This window comes from Urocitellus parryii, chromosome 9 (assembly GCF_045843805.1).
Source record: "Urocitellus parryii isolate mUroPar1 chromosome 9, mUroPar1.hap1, whole genome shotgun sequence".
Classification (NCBI taxonomy): domain Eukaryota; kingdom Metazoa; phylum Chordata; class Mammalia; order Rodentia; family Sciuridae; genus Urocitellus; species Urocitellus parryii.
In genome coordinates, this window is record NC_135539.1 from 139,461,888 (window position 1) to 139,485,662 (window position 23,775).

General features: G+C 41.8%; 2 protein-coding genes across 2 annotated transcripts; one reads left to right on the forward strand and one right to left on the reverse strand.

Moving 5' to 3' along the window:
- The first annotated feature begins 285 nt into the window (after positions 1-285).
- On the forward strand, positions 286-23,731 carry Ankrd45 (ankyrin repeat domain 45). The gene is made up of 5 exons (XM_077803032.1): positions 286-619; positions 11,023-11,190; positions 17,838-17,932; positions 20,455-20,593; positions 23,700-23,731. The coding sequence occupies exons 1-5, from the start codon at positions 295-297 to the stop codon at positions 23,729-23,731; spliced, it is 759 nt and encodes a 252-aa protein (XP_077659158.1). The 5' UTR covers positions 286-294.
- Positions 12,699-14,196, reverse strand: Tex50 (testis expressed 50). Its single transcript, XM_026388436.2, is given in 3 exon segments — positions 12,699-12,743; positions 12,745-12,939; positions 13,870-14,196. Coding segments are annotated over 3 exon segments (567 nt in total).
- Positions 23,732-23,775: the final 44 nt, after the last annotated feature.

A 23,775-nucleotide genomic window follows, 5' to 3' on the forward strand; every position in this document is an offset into this window, starting at 1 on the left:
TTCTCTGCCAATCTTTTCCCGAGGAACTCAGCTCACTTTGATCGTTGACCTCTGCTATATCACACATTAGCATTTTAGTATACACTTAATGAACTTACTCATTATAGATGCACAATAAGCTTTATTGGTTGGATAGCCAAAATATCCAATTTTATGATTATTTTCAAGTGATTAAGTATTTTTACCCCATTTTCTAATTGATTAAATAAGTGAATAAATAAATACTGATGGGTTTGGAATCTCTTATTCCTTATCATTATCATTTTTTTTTTTGTTTAGGTATTTTTGGAGTTAATGGAGCCAGAAGGACACTTAGAGTCAGAGAGTTCAGAAAAATCTGTCTTCTCACAGCCAGAAGAAGATGAAGAATCCCAACAATCAAAGGCAGCGAGCCGCGAGAACCCTCTCCTGCGGCCTCTTCTCACAGGGGACATAGAAGGCTTGCGTAGGATTTTCGAGGACCCCGAAGATCCTCATCACGACCATGCCATGGAGCTCCTCTTGGAAGAAGACACCGTTGGGAGAAATCTGTTGTACGCAGCTTGCATGGCTGGGCAAAATGACGTCATCAGAGCCTTGGCAAAGTATGGTGTGAATCTGAACGAGAAAACCACTGGAGGTATTTTGTCTTTTCTCTCTGGTCGATGAGATGGGCCTGATGTATACTTTACATATATGCATGCACATATGTGAACAAGTGTATGGTGTATACCTGTAAATATATCGGTGTTGATATTGTGTTGCATAGTATTTTAAGAACACAGACTTCACTATTTATTATCTCTGTGGCTTAGCAAATTACCTAAGCTTTTTCATTTCTATTTCTTCATCTCAGAAATGAGGATGATAGTTATATTTTTCTTATAGGGTGTTCTGAGGATTTAACTTAGCTAATAAATACAAAAATATCACTGTGCGTGGCACATAGTGAAATGATATATTGTAAATGCCCAATAGTATTACTGTTTTCTCTTTGAAAATTTATTAACTTTTAGCAGTCATTATTGGATTATCTCTTTTAATTCAGTATTTTTTTTCTGATAACAAATATGATACATGATCTTGGTGGAAAATGAAAAAAAACAATCATCTCCAGTGAATAAGGATTATATATTCTCTCCCCACTCACATGGAACATTGAAAAAAAACTGATCATATGTTGAGTCATAAGGGACATCTCAGCAGTATCACAAAATCTATAGCATGCAGTCTGTGGTCTCTGGCCATCACAAAATAAACTTAGAAAATGTAACAAAAGATAACCATAATTTTGGAAACAAACACTTCAAATAACCTGTTGGACACGGAAGATATCATGGAAATTAAAAAATCTTTAAGTGACAATAGGATCACCATGTATTAAAATTCTAGTTGAATGCATATATTAAACTGTAGGAAACAGTTAAGATCAATAAGAAAAGCATTTAACTCAAGAAGTTAGAAGGGAGAAAAAAAAAACAACCCTGAGGGCCAGGGAGGGGCTCAGTGGTGGATCCCTGGCCTGGCATACAGAGCCCCTGGGCCCAGTCCCCAGCACGGTGATGAGGACACAAAGACCAAGAGAGTAACCAAAGGAAATGAAAGGAACAAAGCAGTAGGGGGAATAATGACACTGGAAATAAGGAGCCAAAATCTGGCTTGGTGATAATATCGATCAAGCAAGATAGAGAGAACACAATTTGTATTTGGAATTGAAAACATGGAATATGAACAGATAAAAGCCTAAGATTAAAAAAATAATTAGAAACTATTATAACCAACTTTGTGACAATGCACTTGAAAACTTGGATGAAATGGATATATTTCCAAAAACATAAATTATCAAAATTGATTCAAGGAAAAAAATAGAATTATTGACTAGATCAATGGTTATTAAAGAAATTGAGTAAGCAATCCAAATCTGTCTCTTTTGCCCTTATGTCACCACCAAATTCCAAATTTACTAATTTTTTTTTTGTACCAGGGATTGAACCCAGGGGTCTTAATCACTGAGCCAGATCCCCAGCCCTTTTTAACATTTTATTTTGAGACAGGGTCTTGCTAAGTTGCTTAGGGCCTCGATAATTACTGAGGCTGGCTTTTAACTTGCATTCTCTTGGCCCAGCCTCCTGAGCTGCGGGATGACAGGTGTCTGTTACCATGCGTGGCTTATTTAAACCTTTGTGGTTTTGTGTAGTGATAGGTTTGAGTCCTCTCTCTTGTCATTTGGATGTTTTCCCTGTCAGTGAGCTTTATATTTTTACTTGTTTTCATGATGGGATGGAGCATTCCTTAAGAATTTCTTATAAGGCCAGTTTAGTGGTGATGAATTCTTTCAATTTCTGCTCTTCTGATAAAGATCTTCTTTTTCATTTCTGAAGGATAGCTTTGCTGGGTATAGAATTCTTGGCTGGCAGCTTTTCTTCTTTCAGGGCTCTGAACATATCGTTAGTCTAACGGGAATTCCCTTGTAAGTGACTGTTTTCTCTTTCTGACTTTAGCTTTTAACAGCTTAATTATCATGTGCCCTGAAGAGGGCCTTTTGGGGTTGAGTTTAATGGGGGTTTCTTTGCTTCATGAATCTGGATGTCCGTTTCCATCTGTCTTGGGAAGTGTTAAACTACTCCTTCTTTCTTTTTCAGCTACCATTCCGTTACGTGTACTTTTTATGCCTTTCTTTGTCTCTCCTGCCTTAGGAGCCACCATCATGTGATTGGTTCCTTTACTGGTATCTCATAGATCCTGTGAGCTTTCCTCACTCTTTTTCGTTCTTTATTCCTTCTTCTATATTTTTCATCAAAATACTTGACTTCAAGTTCAGAAATTATTTCTGCTTCATCTGATCTGTTTTTTTTTTTTGCTTTCAGTTGTGTATATATATATATTTTTTCATTTCATTCATTGACTATCCCAGATGCAAAATGTCTGCTTGGTTCTTTTTTATATTTATCTTTTTGTTGAACTTTTAATTCAGATCATGAGTTTCTTTCTGATTTTATTGAATTTTTTGTCTGTATGATCTTATATTTTCTGAACTTCCTTAAGATTATTATTTTGAATTCCCTCTTGGGCACTTTATAAATTTCCTTTTCTTTGGAGTCTGTTGCTGGAGAATTAGTAAGTCCTTGTCGGTGGTACTTTCCTTGCTTTTCTGTTTCTTCTGTCTCTCACAATGGTATCTACACATCTAGTGCAATAGTTTCTTTTTCCAGTTGAATGGATGATTTTGTCTTTTCCCCCATAGAGAGAGGCCTTTTCTTGTGAACAGAGGGTAGGGTGTATCAGCTTTGATTGTGGATGGACTCATAGCATGGATTTGTTCAGCTGCAGTCCTGGTAGTGATGTCTGCGGTAGCATCAGTGGCCTGTGCTGTGAGTGTTTGTAACCAGGGTGGTATGACACTGTATTTTGTGGGGGGAGATTTGGTACGGGGCTGGCTGCTGGGCCATTTGTGGGTGTTTGCAAGTGCCATGGGCTGTTGGCTTTATGGTGGGTGTGCTGCTGTCCACCTTGCTGCCAGGCTGGGTTTGGAGATGCAGGGCCACTGCAGTTTGGTTAACCTGTTTGGCTGACTGATGGACTATTCTTGTATGCACAGGTGCTGCACCTTGGCTGGCTGTGTTGACGGGCTCCTTGGTGTGACAGGGCTGACTTTTGGCTGGCTGTTGCATTGGGTGTGGGTGCACATGGGCCACCAGCCATGTTAGTTTCACCTTTGTGAAAATCTGTCAATTCTCTGGGGTTGGGGTATAATATGGGTTTGAAAACCCGGGTCTTGGTCTTTCTCCCAGGCCTGTGCTCTGGCTGGGTCATGGTGCTGTGGCTATGTACACGGGAGAATGACAGCCAAGTCTTGGGAATGGAGATACACTGTGGACACTAACCTCTAGGACAGGGTGTCCTCTAGAAGTAGGTTGAGTTTCAGGATGGTGCCAACCAGCAGCTTAGCTCATGCAGGGTGTCGGGGGCATTTACAATGTGGGCTCCCTTTGTGGCAATACATCCATGTGAACTCTGGGAAGTTCTCCAAACTGTATTTGGGACCTGTGGGGGCTGATGAGTCTCCTATGTGATCATCTGCCACAGCAACAGGGACTGTTGGGGGTCTCTAGCTTGAAGTCCATCTTGGCCAAGTCAATACAGAATTCAGACAGGAGAGGAGAGACGGGGGTGTCTTGCTCTCCTCTCTATGGTGTTCCCTTAGGTTTTGCATTCCACGGGGATCCTGCCACTTCCTAGCTATTCTCTCGTGAACTTCCTCAGTCCCTCTGGCCAGAATATACATATTTATCTTTTTTGTGGTCTTTTTTTGTGGCAGTGGATGAGTGGTAGGCTATTCTGTTCAGCCATCCTGCTAATATCACTCTCCATTTTTTTTCTATTTATGAACATAACGTTCATTATTTGTTTAATTTTTATGTCACTTTGAAGTGCTACTCAGCAAGTTCTGAAGATTCTAAGAAAAATATTTCAAGGGAAAGAAATTAAAATTGAGAACATTTGTACTATTATAGTTTCTGTGAATTAAGGAAAGACTGTGGTTATTCAGGGATAGCTGTGGAATACACTCAACCAGAATCTAGAATGCTAGAGCTCTGTTGGGGCATAAGAAACCACCCGCCAGAATTAAAAGACTTTGGGGTGAAGACTGCAGTGTATGGGTCTCTGTAAAGTGAGAAGATATATGCCGTTTATTTGTGGATGATACTCAGAAATGAAAGAAGGAAAATCGTTTTTAAGATTAGCGATGAATCATGTTTGCATTCAGGATATCCTTTCCTTTAGATATTAATTTTGGAGAGTTGGATGTTTTGATCCAGAGAGAGGAGTATGAAACTGTTTTTGGTCTCAGCTCTGTGCATTGCCGGCTTTCAGCCTATTTGGAAGTGGCTTGTTTTGTGACTGAGCCGACTGTACTTAAACAGGTGTAATCTGAACCCGTTGCCATTTGGTGAGTTTGTGGTTGGGCAAGAAACAGAAATGTAAACAAATGACGACATATGATAGGGTAAGGGCCAGCGGTATCTCAGGGCCCAGATTAGCCAGCTTTACCTGGGAGCGCTGGGAACGTTCAGGGAAGGTTTCACAGAGGGGAAATGTTTATGTTGAATCTTGAAGAAGGTCTAAGAGTTTACCTAACAGTGAAGGAGAGGGGAGGGATGGGGCAGGGCAAGCAGCAGCGATCGCATGATCAGGTACTAGCGTTCCAGTATTTCTGCTCTTCTGGAATGCTCACCTACCATTTTTTAAAATATTTACTTTTTTTAGTTGTAGTTGGAAAGAATACCTTTATTTTATTTTTTATTTATTTTCATGTGGTGCTGAGGATTGAACCCAGGGCCTCACACATGCTAGGGGAGCACTCTGCCGCTGAGCCATAACCCCAGCCCCTCGCCTACCATTTTAAGAAACCAAAATAGTGGTCTTTAAGAAAACAGATATGATAGTATTATTTGTTGTTTTTCAAATTTATTGATTGATTTATTTCAATTGTCAGATAATATATATATTTATCATGTACAACATGAGTGTTGAAGTATGTATACACGGAGCAATGGTTAAGTCTAGTTAATTGACATTTGTATTAACTCACATTGTGTATTAGTCCATTTTCCATTGCTGTAGCAAAATACCAGAGGCTGGGTAATTTATAAAGAGAAGAGTTTATTTAGCTTTTTTAGTTTTGGAGGCTCAATGACGTGGTGCCAGCATTGGCTCAGCATGGCCCGAACCATTCAGCTCATGGAAGACTTCCAACTTTAGGCAGACATCATGCTGGATGGCATCATGGTGGGAGCATGTATGAGAGGGAGAGACCACAAGGTGAGCCTGGAAGGCAGAGTAGGGGCCTGACCTGATCTTTTTGTACAACCCTCTCATGAGAACAATCAGGAGCTAAGAGCGGGCCGTGCAGCAGACGATTCACCTGTTCAGTTCCCATCTCAGAGTCTTGTGGAGGTCTCTGAGTCCCTTCCAACAACAGCACTGGCAGTGGCCCGACCAGCACCCACTAGGTTCTTCCTCTTAAAGGCCCTACCACCTCTCAGATCAACACACGGGACCACGCTTCCACCACACGAACCCTTGGGGAAACTCAAGACTGTATTCACAGTTATCATTTTTTGCTGTGACAATGGCATTTTATTTATTTAATTTTTTTTTTTTTTTTAGTTTTAGGTGGACACAATACCTTTGTTTTTATGTTGTGCTGAGCTCGGCTCGAACCCAGTGCCTCACACATGCTAGGTGAGCACTCTACTACTGAGCCCCAGCCCCAGCCTGGCAATGGCATTTTAAAAATGAGATTTCAATCATTTATGGGTTGAGAACAGTATCAGTGATTTAATTACTCAACGTTTACAGAAAGCAAGCTGAGGTCTACAAAATTAGATGGTCCATGTTGTGATGCTGCAAAATTGGTTATAAAAAATTTAATGTGAATCCTACAGTTTTGAAATTGGTTGAGAAGATGTTATGGAATTTTCTTTTGTATGTGAAGAAAGTAAAAATGATGAATATAAACCTGTAATTTTTGGTGGGAGAGAGCTTACTCTCAAAAATAAGAAGGTTTTAGCACTAACTGAAATGCAGAAAGCTGTTCAAAGAGACACATTTCTGTTTTCAAGTTGGTGATGAGATAACTTTAAGATAATTTGAAGGAAAGTGTTTGGTCTTAGTATTAACAACCTTCTCATTTTACTTATTGAGGCATAAAAATTTCGGTGGCTGAAAAATTTTGTATAAAAATATCCTGGTGATACTACTGACATACTTGAAAAAAAGATCCACCAATGTTTCATTTATAATTGCCATGGTTAAACATTTTATTCACTTTACAGTGTGTTTGTTTCATTAAACTTCATTTTATTATTAATTTTATCTGATGATTTATAATGCTAACAGAATGACTGTATTAGTTATGCTAATTAGAAGAGCATTCCAAGCCCAGTTTTGTAAAATATTGGCGTTAATACTATGCAAACATAAAATGAACATTCACTTTATTCTACTACTGCAATTACTGTTCCAGACAGAAGAACAGCATTGTGAGGTCCTGGCAGTGAGCAGCAGTGTGGTTGGGGGAATTCACACAGTCTGTCCTGCTGGAGGTAGGCAGGCTGTGAGATGGGAACTGAACAGGTGAATCGTCTGCTGCACGGCCCGCTCCTAGCTCCTGATTGTTCTGGATTTGATCTCCTCCTTGGGAGCTCATGAATTTATATACGAAAGTGCTCATCCGCTCTGGGATTCCCTTTCCTCCTTTGCAGCTGAGAACACTGGTACCCGATGTCCAGGCCACAGGATCAGAATGAGTTTAAAGGAGAGCAATCTCTGCACAGGGGAGAAGTTCCCTGCTCCTCTCTGGTCTTTTGCTTACCGTGAGCTGCCTCTCAACTGACTCTGCTTTCCAGGAATCTTCCACAAAGAGGTTTTCCTCCTCCCAGACTCGGTCCGCATGCTTCCCAGGTCCAGCATGGCCCCTTGCTTCCTGTGGGGGTTCCCAGCATCCCCCTCCTGGAATGCAGCGCTCATCGCTGATGTTACCGGAGAACTTCAGGAAAACCGCTTTCTTATCTGGATGTTTTCTTAAATAATCTCAATTAGATGTTCTCTGTCTCTTGGGAAAGTGATGAGGTTAGTGCCCTGTGAGGATCTGTGTGTTTCTTTCTAGAAAACAGACCATTCCAAGAAGGGATAAAACATGTAAAAGTTGCAAATCCTTGTAAGATCATTTGCCACTTCACCTATTTAATTCAAGTCTCTCACAACCTGCCTACCACCTGGTAAAAGTCTCTGTTTAGAAATCTTGCTTGATTTCTTTTTTTTTTTTGGTACCAGGGATTGAACTCAGGGGCACTTGACCACAGAGCCATACCCCCAGTCCCATTTTGTATTTTATTTAGATATGAGTCTCACTGAGTTGCTTAGCGCCTCACTTTTGCTGAGGCTGGCTTTGATCCTCTTGTCTCAGCCTCCTGAGCCACTGGGATTATAGGCGTGCACCACCACGCCCAGCATTTGATTTTTTAAAAACTATGTTAAAAAATAGAAAATACCTCCATCCCACCCTTATCGGATCGCAGGTGAACTTAAGAGCATTCTGATTAGATGTCAGCACTGGGCTATTACTTCAGCCCAGAGGGACTCAATGTGGGGAGAATATTTCCCCATTTGGAACGGCCTCAGCCGTGTTAGCAGTGTCTGGCCTGTACGTAAGGTCTTCCTCCCCCAGCAGTCCTGGGGCCCGAACCATTCAGCTGATGGAAGACTCCCAACTTTAGGCAGGAGGCAGTAATAATGGTGATATCTGGGTAGTTCTTGCACCTGCCCCTTTTAGAAGGTGCTGTGGAGAGATGTGTTCCTCCAATTTATTTGTTGAAAACTTAATGATCAACAGTGTTGGGAGGCGGGTCCTTTGGGGAGGTGTTTGGCTCACAAGGAGCCCTCGTGAGTGGATCAGTGACACTGTACCAAGGTGCGCGGGAGTGGAGTCGCTCTTCTTGCTCTTCTGCCTCCTACACTGTGAGGGACCAGCAAGAAAGCCTGCATCTGAATGCTAGGCCCTGATAGTGAGCTTCTCAGACCCACTGGGAGGAAACACCTTCTGTTCATTATACATGACCCGTGTGTGGCATTGTGTGACAGACTAAGACAGGAATAAAGACATAAAATTCTTTCTCACTTGATATTAAAAAAAAATGTTGTGCCAAAAATGGAGGTGATTCCTATTTTGGCTGATATCCGTGTAGTTCATTTCATCTCCTTTGGATTTCCTTTGGATTTCTTATAAACTGTGATCCTTTCTGGTTGTGACAGTTCATCACTTGGTCATCACTTGGTCTAAATAGTCCCATGAGTATGGGAATGCGGCAAACCAGGAGTCAAGAAACTTCCAAAACTGGAGGCGAATATTTGGGTGCTGTTTCCCGCCCCTTGTAACCCTTCCACCTGACAATAGCCTGGGGTTTTGATCTTGCTTTGGTCAGTGTGGCCCTGGGGAAGGTGTGGACTCTTTGACTTTGGCTTTGTACTGGGCCCTCTGATGGGCTGACGCTACCTACCTCACAGTGTTATGGATTAAGTGAAAGAAGAGTGACTGGCACTCAATAGAGTCAACACCTGGTTCCTCCTGCGGCTTACTTCTTCTTGTGGTGTACGGTATATAGTCAAGGGAGTTGTGTGTCCTTGTCTAGGTCAGTGTAACGGATTGTTGTGCTTTCATGTTGCCTCAGCCTTCACTGTGAACCTACGTTTAACTTTCCGGCACCAGAAGCAGGGTTCATTCACTTTCCACACCAGCTCCACATCCAAATGGCTCGAGCTGGAGGCCGGAGTAAGAACTGAGGTGCGTCTCTCCTGTCTAGCACAGTGGGCTCCCCGCTCTCACTGTGTCTTTTAAGTGAACCGCCCAGCATTTGCCCACAAATGTGAAGTTTCGTCCCGTGTCCCTATATACTCTCTCTGCCTCTTTATTCCTGCCTTGCGTGACCTGGGCACAGAGGGCTGTCCTCTGACTCATTACACCCTTCTTGCCAGAGCCTGAGAGTCAGAGTCCTGAACATGCGCCCCGACGCGGTGGTGTGTCGATCTTGCTCCTTCCATCTGGGGAACCTGGGCTTCCCTGGAGGGGTTTTCCTGGGGCCTCTGAGGAGGACGCAAGGTCAGGGTCCTAGTGCCAGAGTGATGGTCAGGCAGGCAGAGGCTGAAGCTCACACAAGAGCCACAGGACAAATGCCAGTGTAAACACGCTTCAGGTGTGAGGGACCCTGGGTCATGGACTGGTCACGGCTTTAGGCTGTCCACCAGGGAAAGCAGTGTCCTGTGAAAGGCACACCAGCCTTCTGTTCCACGTCATTTCCTGCTGGGGCCTGGTTGCCAGTTGCTCTGCTGCTGGGGGCTCTCAAAACAGTAAGTTAAAACAGTGAACTTTGATTTTCAAAAACAAACAGTCTGAAAAAGTCGTAAGGAAGCACCCCTTTACAATTCATTCCTCCTGGTGGTCACCTCGGTAGGACTTAAGAAATCACTTTCTAGGGCTGGGGATGTGGCTCAAGCGGCAGCGCTCTCGCCTGGCATGCGTGCGGCCCGGGTTCGATCCTCAGCACCACATACCAACAAAGATGTTGTGTCCGCCAAAAAATAAATATTAAAATTCTCTCTCTAAAAAAAAAAAAAAAATATCTCTCTCACTCTTTCTTAAAAAAAAAAAAGAAATCACTTTCTAATTTAGTAAGTCATAATTTTAGCTTTAATACAAATTATTTATTTCTAAACCAAAGCACACACAGTTGTGGCAATTTGTGTGACGCTGATATCAGTAGTGCTAGAGTACTTTGAATTCTATGAAAATTCCTTAACTTAGGAGATTCAGTTCTTCCAAATAGACAATTACTGGGGAAGTTATCTTCTTCAGACGCTGTGTCAGAGCTCAGGCCTCAGGCTGCCTGTGTCAGTACCTTGTGTCCATCGTTTACGGGTTGTGTCCCTCTGACAAGTCTCTTAACTTCTCTGGACTTTAGTTTCCTTATCTGTAAGAAGAGAATTACAATAATTCTGACACCATCAAATTTTTATGAAATTAAATGAGTTCACCATATGCAAAGTACTTAGTACCTGGCCCATAGTAATTGTTTAATAATTGTGATTATGATATTCTACAGCAAAAAAGAATAGCCTAAAATATACAGATGTGCTTTGACTTATGATGGGGTCATGACCAATAGGCTTATTGTAAAATACCATATAAGGAGAAGGCGTATACATATCCGACCTATTCACAGCTCATCAACACCGTACACTGGAGAGTGCCTGGTTGCAGGCTGCCTGGGAGCTGGGGCTCACTGTTGCTTTCCAGCATCACATGAGTATTGGATGCCCATTGCTAGCCTTGGGAAAGATCATAGGTCAAAATTCCAAGTATGGTTTCCACTGAACAATACAGCTTTCCCGCCATCTTAAAGTCAAAACATCGTGTCAAACCATCCTATGTTGGGGACTTGTCCATAGTCTGTTTGACCTGACCATCTTCATTCTGTCTGACAGGGTACACACTGCTACACTGTGCTGCAGCCTGGGGTCGTCTGGAAACTTTGAAAGCACTAGTGGAGCTGGATGTTGACATAGAAGCTTTAAACTACAACGACGAAAGAGCTCGGGACGTGGCCGCTCGGTATTCCCAGACTGAGTGTGTTGCGTTTCTGGACCTGGCAGGTGAGGAAGCTCCACAGTGGACACGGATTGATCTGATGGACGGGGACAGTTAGCATCTTCACCCTCCATCTAGATGTTTTATTGTAGGTACCTCCACAGTAATTTTTGGCAATAACATGAAATCTTCTTTTCTGTTTCACTATTGGCCTAACCTATTGCACTTGGTAGGAGCTGTATGTATTGGAAATTGTGAACTTACCAGCTGATAATGATTTAACAACTTATTTTTTATAAGCCTATGCATACAACATGTTCAAGGCTGTTTTCTTACTCAGGCAAAGTAGATGATGATTCCTTAATTGTTTAAAAATTAGCATATTTTAGTAATATGTTCAATTTCCCAGATAAAAAAATTTATAATTAAGAAATATTTGTTTGGGTAAAGTTGATCTATGGTGTTAGTAATCAGAATAGTAGTTACCCTGAGGGCATGGAGGATTTCTGGGATGTAGTGTCTTTTTCTTAATTTGTATGCAGGTTCTGAAAATTTATTGAGCTGTATACTTATAATTTGTCACTTTTTTGTTTGCATATTGCAGACTTCAATACATAGTTCAGAAAGCTACGTGCTACGGCCATATAGATAGAGCTGAAAGAAGTTTTAGGAAAATATGCCCGCATAACTTCGTATGTGTGCAAACATTGGCTTAAAAACCCAGTACTTATAGAACCCACAGCATGCATTTTTGCCCTGCATTCAGGTTTTTAGCAAGCATTTATTCAATGCCCACTATTCCATATGCCAGTCTTCTTGTGGGTACAACTGGTTCCTGCCTCTGGATATTTGTTGGATAAACACAGCCAACGGTTATGTGACTACAGCAGGAAGATCATGATGAGGGCAGAGCAGGTAGTCCGTGCCATGGGGCCATCGGAGAGGATGAGGTCAACCTATTGGGGTTGAGCTGGGCCTTGGGGGATGGGTGGGATTTGAAGGCACAATAAAAGGGAAGGAGCATGAGCAAAGATGACTCGGAATGAAGGTGGCATGTGGGGGTCAGGGGGAAGGTCGCTTTACTGGAGCAGCAGGTCATGGTTGGCACAGGTAGGCTGTAGCCCAGGTAGAATAATGGAAGGGTTAACTACATGGCCGCTGGTGTTTCCACCCGAAACCTCTGTGACCTTGGACAGTTACTTCAGTTCTCTATACCTCAGTTTCCCTTTCTAAAAAAGGGGCAATGGCAGTGTTTTCTCAAGGGTTTGAGAGTGAAATGAGGTGTTGCAGAGCACCGAGCACAATACCTGTCATGTGGTCAACGCTTGGAAAATGCTGCTGCCGCAACCGCAGCCAGAGCATACCCTGAGTGCCAGGCCCAGCTGTTCTCATTAGGTTCTGGGAGCACGTTAGTGAGTATGGATTCCGTCTTAGTTGAATGGAAATCCAGACATCTTTGGAAAATTTCAGCAATAATTGTGGCCAAAAAAAAAAAAAAATGGTTGAGGCTCCTAAAGAACCTTAGATAAGTTCCTCTCAACAGATTCCTTTGCAATCTCCATATTTGACTGAGCTACATTTGCATGTGTGCGTGTTTAGTGTCCTCTGGCTCCTCCTCCTCCTCCTCCACTTTTCTTCCTCTTTAATTCGCGGTGCTTAACTTTCTTAGAGGAAGAATGGTGGGACACCTGCTTCAGGTACTTGGTCATCATTGACGTGGTGGCCAGCAGTCTGCAGAGTATTTGGTCAATGTCATAGATGGATGGGCTTTCTAGAGCTTTGCCAGATTTATCTAAGGAGGCTTGCTTTTTCAGCTGAAAGGAGAGAAGCGAATGACATAGATTGCATCTTAGTTTGAATTTAATTCATATTCTGAACATATAAGCTTAAATTCTATTAAAATACACAATCCATTATTTACGCAAAAGAAAGCTTACTCTAGAAGAAAAGTATAAATGCAGAAGAAATGCTCATTTATATACACACACGGTATCAGACTAGCAGGACCTTGATCACTGTCAGCCAACGTGTAACTAGTGCTGTCTGTGTTAGAGCACTCTGCTGGGAGGAATTATTTCAATTTTAGCAGAATGTTTTCCTTCCTAAACATGCAAGACCATAAAATCAAAGGCATTTTTAAAATAGGGTAACACTTGTAGATGTCTAAGTTTTCCTGAAGATCAGGGCGTTTTCTGGTTGGTGTCTGTTGTCTGGGCTTGGCCAGTGAGTCTTTAAGATTGTCTCAAACTGTGGTGTCATCTGTTGGCAAAGTAGTGAATTAGTTAAGGAGCTCTGTTCCCCAAAAAGCCATCCTAACATTAGAAATGAGTTTACAGTCCATTTTAAAAGTACATGCCAACTTTCTTACTTAGCTTTTTAGATAGATCACTGTCATCCAAGAGATCTGTTGTTCCAGACCCTTGGTTTTACAGGGCAGCCGGGGAGGAGCGAACAGAGCCCAGACAGACAGTGCCCCTTTCTGCACTTTCCTCCCGCGGTGACACCCTGTGTTTCTGCTCTGCTTTGAGACTTGAAACAGAAGGGCTGGGCCAGGTGATTTTAAGGCCCTTCTATTCATTACACACTGTCGAGCACCTGGTACCAGCAAGTCACTCTGCAGGATGCTGGGGAGGAGCGGGAGGGGCAGGTGGCAAAAAGGAATAACCCTTCTTCACAGGAATGGCTGATCTTATGTTCTAAACTCTGAGATGCTGTGACTGTTACCATTTACATCATGAATTCACCTTTTTTTGGTGTTTCTTCCATTTTATCCACAGATAATGCCCAGATAAGACGGACAGGATTACAATGAGAGCTTGTGCTATGATATAAGTGAGGTGCAAACAACTCTGAAGTAGATCCATGTTAGCGAAGCTGCAGCACAGTCTGTCCAGGGGGTAGGGTAAGCAGTGAGAGGCAGAAGGCTTAACTTTCAGATAGTGCACTTCTTCTGGAAAAATCTCCCATCCAACCTTTGTCCAGATTGTTCCATCACAAATGCAGACACTCTCCCTGAAGAAGCAGGTGAGCAACAGAAAAAGAACCAGGGATACTCCTCCATTAGATGCCATTCTTTCTCACTTGGGAGAAAAATTTGTAGCTAAAAAATTGATCAAAGACAGAGCAGAATGTGCCCTGAGTGTTGGTTAATAGGATGCTTCAGTTGAAGCATTTCAGAAAATCTTGTTGGTCAGCAAAATACAGTGGGCAAGATGCAGCAATGGTCACTGTGCCACCGTTGGTCAGTCACGGTGATACCAGGGAAAAGCTTGGTGATGCAGGGCTAAGCCCGGTGATGTCATAAAGAAGGGCTCTGGAACTGAGAGGTGTCACCTGACCAATCCCCTGAGGTTTCTTAGAATTACCTCTTGTGGCTTTGGGCTAGAATGGTTTGAGCTTCTTCAATTTTCTTAAAGATAAAGAATTTACTAATATTTTGCTGATTAGTAAATTCAACAACAATGTCAGCATATTAATAAAATCTCCTGGGAATGAGTCCCTCCTATTCCCTTGGTGCTGTCAGGCTGTGGGTGAGGGGCAAGGGAGATGGCATGGCATGTGGATAGAGCTAAGGTGGCAAGGAAGTGGGCATAGTGACAAAATGGTGGCCTTCAGTCCTTGCTTTTATGGAGCGAACGGTCTATAAGTAAGAGGAAAACCAAGATGATTTCAGAGACGGAGTAAGAAGAGAGCTACATAAAACTATAACAGGCAGCATTGAGGAAGCAGTGAGCTCTACCTGGGACAATTAGGAAATTTCACAAGAGTGTTATTTGAGGGGGCCTAGAATTTTGGTAGGTGGCCAGGCAGAGAGGACATCTCAGAATTACCAGGAAATAAATGTATTTATTCATTTATTGCAGTACTAAAATGTGAAAGGAAAGAGAAAAACTGAGGGAACAACTATTAAGCACAAGGGATACAGGGCTTGATGGTTTGGGAAATTCCCAGCCAATCCAGATTGCAAAAGGTACTGCTGTTGTTTGGAAAGTGTCCCCCAAAGGCCTGTGTTCAAAGGCTTGGTTCCCAGCTTGGTGCTACTGGGAACTGGTGGAAACTTAAGGGTGGGGACTAATGGGAGAGCTTGCTCACTGCAGTGTACCCTCATAGGTGGTAGCAGGGCCACAGCCCCTTCTTCTCTGCGTGTTTGCTCCTGGCCACAAGGTAAATGGCTTTGCTCCACCCATTCCTTGCTGCCTAGGTGACTGTGGCCTGAAACCTTTGGAACTTCAAGCCAAGCCAGACCTTCCCTCTTTATAAGTTGACTATCTCATCTCTCTTATTATGTAACAGAAAGCTGACTAACACAGGTTTTGAACTTAAGAAAGCCACTGTCAAGAAGTCTGTTTGAGAATATGTTGAGAGCCACAGCCAAAGGGGCCCAGCAAACTTCCAGCTGCCAGCAAACTTCCAGACTGCCAGCTGATGATTGGCTCACAGTGGCCCCAGCAACATCTAGCTGATTGGCTCCTCTGCAGTGATGTTCATTGGGCTGTTTCCCTGCCCTTCAGACTACGGAACTGCTCATTGGGGGACTTCTTTGGCTCCGCCCATGCGACCCAGCCAATCGGCCTCAGGAGCAGGAGGATTGTGGGAGGTGGTGAGGGTTTGTGTGTGTGTGAGAGGCTTGTGGGAAGCCGGTGGTGGCAGTTGGGCTCTGAGGGTTTTTTCCTTTGGAGCTGTTTTGCTTGGCGTTTGTAGTTCTAAAAATAAAGTTAGTTTCTTTTGACAAGTGGCTCCTGAATTGTGCCCAGTCAGACTGTGGCAAGAATAGGAGTGTGAATGTGGATCCTCCCAGCCATCTCTGCAGAAGTCAGGCGTAGAAATGAGATTCTCCATGAAACATCTGGGGAGGAGTCTCATCTCATAGACTGAATCTCTGAGACATGCTGGGAGACTCACAGGTTTTTGAAAATGTTACACCACCAGAAACTCCAGCTAAGACAAAGGGGCAAAGAGAGGACAAAGTAATAAAGTTACTGTTCTCCCAAAATTCTAAAGAAATAGACTAACGGAGGTATTTAGCAGCAAGCACATGCAATTTTTGTGAAAAAGGAAGGATTAGTGAGTGGGTAGAACCTCAGGCCCAGAGGGCAGTCTTAAATCACAGAGGATTATCCCCATGCCTTAAAATCAAGTGGAATTTTCCCTGTGCGTTTCAAAATTGCTTGGGATTGGTGACGCCTTTCTTCCCTCTCTCTGCTCATTTCTGAACGGCAGTGTCTATGCCTTATTCTCTGCCCATCCCCCCTTACAGTTTGGAAGAAGATAACTAGTTTTCTAGTTTGACAGGTCCACAGACGGAGAGGAGTTCTGCCTTAGGATGGATCATACGAATCTCACCCATACTTTGTTTTGATGATTTGGAGTCTGGGGTTTGAGAGTTTTGAGTTGTGCTATTTAGATAAGGATTGGGATAGAGTTGATGTTGTAATCATTTATAGGATGTTGGACGGGCAGGAATGTATTTTGGATGTGGGGTAGATGTGACTTCTGAGGGAGCAAGAGGGAAGGCTCAATGATGGGTACCACAGATATCCAGGGCTAATCCCTGGAGTTTGTGGCTACAGCCTCCAGAGGATGGAGGATGGATCTAGAGGAGTAAAGCAAGTGACGGAAATATTTTTTTGTTGTTACTTTTGCCAGAAGAGGGGGTTTTGTAGGTCCTCGAGTTAAGAATCTTAAAATGGGCAGATTATCCTGGATTATACAGGAGGGATTGAAATCTAATCATGGTGGCCTTATAACTGAAAGCCAGAGGGAGATTGACATAGAAGAGAAAGTAATTTGACAGTGGAAGTTGGGGTCAGGTGGTGTAATTGAAGACAGATTAAGGGGTCACAAGCCAACAGGTTGGCTTTAGACCAGTGGAACCAAGCTCCGGTTGCTGCCTCTAGAAGTGTAAGGGGAAGAGTCTATGTCACTTCGCGCCACCCAATATGTGGTGGTTTTATGTAGCAGCCACAGAAGATGGACCCATCAGCATTTAAATTAATCTGGGACTAATCTAATTTACAGTGTTCAGTAGTTTCAGCTGAGAATATGATAAATCCTTGATTTATTTGACTCTTTTATTTATCTCAGCAAAGAAATATAACTTTATTTAAACAGGTCTTGCAAATGCTGTTATAACATTGCTATGGGCATATAGTGAATGTAGTTTTTTTTTTTTTTTAAGAGAAAAGCTAGTTTTGAATTTTTGTGGGGGTGGATCTAGAGGAGTAAAGCAAGTGACAGAAATATTTTTTTGTTGTTACTTTTGCCAGAAGAGAAATTTAAATAGATATATTCTCTTTGGAATCAGTTTTATGTTTTATATTTCTTTTGTTTTTCAAAAAACTTAGCATAATTCTAGGAACACACTGAGTGCTCCAAAAACCACAACAAATATTGGACACACAATTTTTACAAAATTATGATAAGTAATATACTTTATGAAAAGTTGTATATATATAATTATATATATATAATTTGGTCAATTAAGCATATATACATATGTGTGTATATATAAGTATATGTATGTATATGTGTGTGCGTGTGTGTGTGTATATATATATTGGTACTGGTGATTGAACCCAGAGGTACTACTAAGCCACATCCCAGCCCTTTTTATTTTGAGATAGGGTCTCACTAAATTCTCCAGGCTCTCAGCCTCCCAATTAGCTGGGATTACAGGTGTGTACCACTGCACCCTGCTCTTACTGTCTTTCAGATGCAAGGCTGGCTCTGAAAAAATACATGACAAAGGTTACTTTAACAATTACTGACCCAGAAAAGGGACCAGGGAAGCTTCTTAAGGAAGACAAGGTACGGTATTGTGATTGTTTCTTGTTCTGAAAATTCTGAGAATTTTGCCTCACATCTTAATTCACACACTAATGCTATAGAGACTGGGAGGGAGGGAGGGAGGAGGGTGAAGGGAAAGGGGAAAGAAGGTGGAGAGAAACCTCCTTTGCTTCCGACCTTCATAAACTGGGGACAAGGGACAGACTGAACTAAATGGAATGAACAGTGACACAGTGACACAGAGATGTGCTAAATATCACCCCTGACAGCTTGGATGAAGGTCAGAAATGTTATGTTGAGTGGAAACCACTCCCACAGACCACAGATATTTATAAAGGAATGCCTACATATGGGGGCAAAACTTTTTTTTTTTTTTAAGCAAACAAAAGGATGAGCAAAGATGGTGTTTCTCTCCTGGGGTGGGGGTGGGGGGGCAGGAAGCAAAGCTGGGCTTGTCTTACTGGTAGGGCTCTGTTCTGGTGCAGCCTTTCGGTCCAATGATGTTCATTTCATCATTTTCCTTCAAAACTTAGATGTATATCATACATTTTAACATATATGCATATGCATATATACATTACATATTTTTTAGTGTATCAAATTTTCCATAATGGGGAAAAAAGATATATAGATAGGAAGGTAGCTAACTATGGAGCCAGCCTGCCACCTTGCTATATTTAAGTACTGTCCGTGAACTAGTTTATTGATTTGGATGTGTATTAAATATATGCTCACGGTATCAGAAATACATTTTGGTTTCAAATTATCTCATGCATTTCTGTGCAGGATGCTCTGACATAATTTATTTAATTTTCTCTGACACAATTTATATGAAAAAGAATTAGCCATTGCTAAGAAGACATCAGCAATTCTGAGAATTTGATAAGTTACACATTGCACTTGAATCTTATAAAACACTCTACAGAATCTCTTGTGAAACAAACAACATAAAGGAAAAATTCTATTGGGATAGCTTCTGGAGCTATTAGATCTGCAAGACAAAACTTTCTTGGCACAAAGGAATAGTGCTTTGTTAGCAATTAGAAAAGTCAGTTTATCAATTTTTTAAAATTTAGTTATCTGAGTTATAAAATGTGTACTCAGAAATCACTAGAAAAAAATGAAACAACTAAAACACTTGCTTCAATTTCCAGTCTTTTACCATGTGGATCTCATAATAATTTTGTGCTAATTTCATCATATTTTTTTTCTTCACTTATAAAAACATATGCATGTCCATATATAATAGGTAGGGGTCCATAAGGGATATATATATATATATATATATATATATATATATATATATATATATATCTTTTTTATAAAAATGGGATCATTAGGGCTGCAGTCGTGGCTCAGTGGCAGAGCGCTTGACTTGCACATGTGAGTCACTGGGTTCGATCCTCAGCACCACATAAAAATAAATAAATAAAATGAAGGTATTGTGTATAAAAAATGTTTTAAAACATGGGATCATACCAGTCATATTATCCTATAATTTGCTTTTCCTCCTTTTAATAATATCCGCCCCCCCCTTTTTTTTTAGGTAGAGGGGATTGAATCCAGGGGCATTCTACCAGTGAAACCCATCCCCAGCCCTCAAGGTCTCCCTAAGTTGCTGAGGCTGGCCTGGAACTTACCATCCTCCTGCCTCAGTCTCCCTACTAGTTGGGCTTACAGGGATGTGAGGACATGCTGGGCTCCTAATGATATCTCATGAAACCTTTCTAAATCCACTTCTGCATCTGCTGCTACTTTATAGTATGGACAGGACACATCACATGCTTATTGAGTTCCCTGCATTATTACAAACCGAAGTGCAATGAACATTTTTCTCTATTTTCACTTTTTAATTGAATTCTTTGTCACCTTGTTCATATTTATGAGGTATGGCATGATAAATGTCTTAAGTCAGACACCAAAAGTTTGCTGCATTGTGCAGTGAGGTGGTTTTTACAACGCACGTCGGGATGTTTCCGGTGAGGCCGAGCTGTTCTTGGATGTCCTGAACTTCCTCCCCGAGTGAACCATTGGAGAGATCAGCTCCTTTTCTAGCCTTTGCAAACCACTTCTCTTTGTCACAGGGCTTAAAGAAGATAGAGAATTAGGGAGCGAGCACAGGGCTTCTTGCCTCTTGGTGGGGAGTTTCATTAACTCCTATCCCACGATGTGAGAGCTGCAGTGTTCAGCTCGGCAGCCACAAGCCACATGTTGCTGTTTAAATTTGAATAATTTAAAATTAAACAAAATTTAAAATCCATTTCCTCAGTCACACTAGTCACATTTCTAGGCTCAACCGCTAGACACCTTTAATGGCTACTGCATCAGCCGGCGCAGACGCAGATCCACAGGCCCGGATGGTGCTAGTTTGGGGAGACTCTGGGGGGGCTGTAGCTCCAAGGTAGAACACAGCGAGGCCCCCAGCTCAAGCAAGAGCCTGGTTCCATCCCCGGGACTTCAGGGGAAAAAAGATGCCTAGAGACACTGCAGAGTTTGATTTTCAACAAATAGGTGGAAAATCCAGTCTCTATCTCTATCCCTAGAACATTGTCCTCGGTGCGTGTCGGGCAAAAAGCGAGTGGCTGGAGACCCACCCGGACGCGTCCATTGATGAGCTTTTTGAGCAGAAACAACTATTGGAAGATATCGTGACTCCCATCCTGGTAAAAATGACTATGCCACGTAAGTTTGAGGTAAAAGGTGATGCTGACTGTCAAGAAGGATGGAATTAGGTTCAGTGTTGTTATTTCTGAGATGCTGTGATTTTAACAACCCATTAAGTAGTCATTAACTTTGTTACCAGCACTGATCCATGGCACAGTATCATGATGATCCCTGGTATCATCATGAATAAAAACTACTAATAACAACTGAATTCTTTGTATAGGAAATGCCTAATAATAATATTGATATGACTATCATCCGTCATTAAGTTTTATGTGATTACTATGCCTTTGATTTTGGCCAGTGATTTCCAAATGTGTAAGGGAGAGAGGGTAACAGAATTTAAAATTTTAAAAAATGGTGTTTTTTTTTTTAGCATTTTAATTATGTATTGGAGGAAAATCTGCTGTGGGAATACCATGCTCAAGAGTGGGAAGGTGGTGTGTGGGTCTTGGTGGAGGCATACCTGAGATTCTTGCAATAACAGCTTTGTTGAGATACAATTCTCCTACCATAAAAGTCAACTTTTTGAAGGGTCCAGTTCAGTGGTTTTCAGTATAGTCAAAAAGCTATATAATTATCACTACTCTCTAATATTAGTACAAATTTTACTACCCGAAAAAGAAACCCTGTACCATTGGCAGACTCTTCCCATCCCTCCCTCCCAAGCCCTGGCAACCACTAATCCACTGTCCATATATCTGTGGCTTTGTCTGTTCTGAATATCTCATAAATAGAAACAAACTATGTGTTGCCTTTTGTGGCTGACATCTGTCACTTAGTGTGTTTTTTAGGTTCATCCACGTTGGGACATGTGTCAGTACTTCTTTCCTTTTTATAACTGAAAACATTCTGTGTATGGATACAAATTTAATCCATTCATCAGTTGATGGACATTTAAGTTTCCACTCTTTTTTCTTGTTAAAATAATGCTGCTGTGGGCTTTTATGTATGAATTTTTGTGTGGGCACACGTTTTCAGTTTTCTCTGGTATATAAATAGAGGTGGAATTGCTGGGTCACGTGGTAGCTGTGTCTGAGCTTTTGAGGAGCTGCTAAACTGTTCCATTTTACATCCCCACCAGCAGTCTACGAGGATTCCAATTTCTCCATCTTGGTCTTTTTGTACATTTTAGCCATCTTGAGGAGTGGTATCATAGTTCTGATTTGTGTTTTCCTAATTACTAATTATCTTTTGCGTATTTATTGGCCATTTGTATACTTTCTCTGGAGAAATGTTTAATTCTTCATCGTTTTAAAGTTGGTTTGTCTTTTTTTTTTTTAGCATATAATTGTTTTACACACTTATTTTATTTATTTACTTTTATGTGTTGCTAAGGATAGAACCCAGGGCCTCACACATGCAAGGCAAGTGCTCTACCGCTGAGCCACAACCCCAGCCCCTGTCTTTTTATTATTTATTTTTTGTTGTTGATACTGAGGATTGAACCCAGGGGTGCTTTACCACTAAGCTACATCCCCAGTCCTTTATATTATTTATTCTGAGACAGGGCCTTGCTAAGTTGTTGACTGGCCTCAAACTTGCAATTCTCTTGCCTGAGCTTCCCAAGTAGCTGGGGTTGCAGGCATAAGCCACCGCAGTTGGCTTTTTAATTATTTAGTATAAGAGTTCTTCATATATTTTGGATACAAACCCCTTATCAGAAGTATGATTCTGATATCTTCTCCAATTCTGAGGATTATCTTTTCATTTTCTTAACTATATCTTTTAAAGCATGAAAGATCTTAATTTTGTGAAGCGTAATTTATCTAGTTTTTCTTTTGATGGTTTCAGTGTCATATCTAAAAAATCTGTTGCCTAATCCACGGTTACCAAGATTTAATTCTACTTTTTCTTCTAAGAGTTTTTAGTTTTAGTTTCACATTTAGTTCTGTGAGTCATCTTGTATGGGTTTTTCTTTTGTTCATGGTGTGAAATGGGGTTTCATTCTTTCATCTTTTTATGTTTATCAAAAGTTGTGGATTTTAACAGGTCAGGACCCTGCACCTCCTCTAGGTGGTGTGGCAGAATATTTCTTACTGTCATTAATGAACACCTAGTTAGCATTCAGGTAGCACTGTCCTTGGGACCCTGAAGGGAGACAGAGGCTTTGGAATGTCCCCTAGTTTGTAGGTGACACACATACACCTGAAAAAAGTGAAGTAAGTGCTGTATGTATTCAGAGAAGCAAAAGCTGGAGAGAAAGCATCACGGAGCAAGAGGAATTGTCCCCTTGAAGCCAGGGTGGAGGGATATGAAGGGACTTCCAGAATGGAAGCCCAGCAAGGAGGAAAGCTCCAGAGGGGAGCAGAGGGGAGCCCATGCCCAGCTGCTCCGTGTCATCCCTCCAGGACAACCGGAGACAGTGCTGCAGCGCTCACTCTTGATCATTTCATTAAAACTGCTGTAGGAAGGGGTTGGGCTGGGGCTCAGTGGTAGAGGGCTCTCCTGGCAAGTGTGAGGCCCTGGGTTCAATCCTCAGCACCACATAAAAATAAATAAATAAAATAAAGGTATTGTGTCCATCTACAAGTAAAAAAAATAAATATTTAAAAAAGTAACGGCTGAGGGAAGCTTAGATGTTGGGGCTTTATTTTCTGGGCAGTGGAGTGCTTGCTGTTCAATAGGCTTTGGTGTAAAGAGAGAGGAATTAAATAGGGGAGAATACAGTACAGAGACTAGTACAGTCCAGGAGTGGGCGGATTAGACCTCATCTGCTACCTGTTCCACCACTGCCCCTGGCCTGGCCCAAACCCTCCCCTGGAGTAGGATCACCTCTCTCCCCTGGTTTACATTCCCCAAGGAGCACTTCCATGTCATAGAATGTTGGGTCTTGATGGGTCCCCTAAATGGTCTTCATTGTACATGAAGAAACGGAGACAAGAGAGGTTCACAGTGTATGCAAAATGACTAGTCAACCGCCAAACTGGGGAGGCTAATGCCAGTGATATGGGAAATGTGACTCCCTGCTTTGCATATTTGAAAAACAAAGGAGGAGAGAGTATTCAGTTGAGATACCAGCCGGGACCTAGTGACTTCCTCCTTGCTCATTTTTAAGAAACTGGCTTCATCTGTTTTCTGCCACAGCTAATCAAATGTAATTTTAAAATCTGCTTCCTTTCAGGTCAAGTGAAAAGTGGCAAATCTGTAACCTAAGCGTGGTCAGAGGAGAAGTCAAGCTCATGCTTTCTACGGAACAT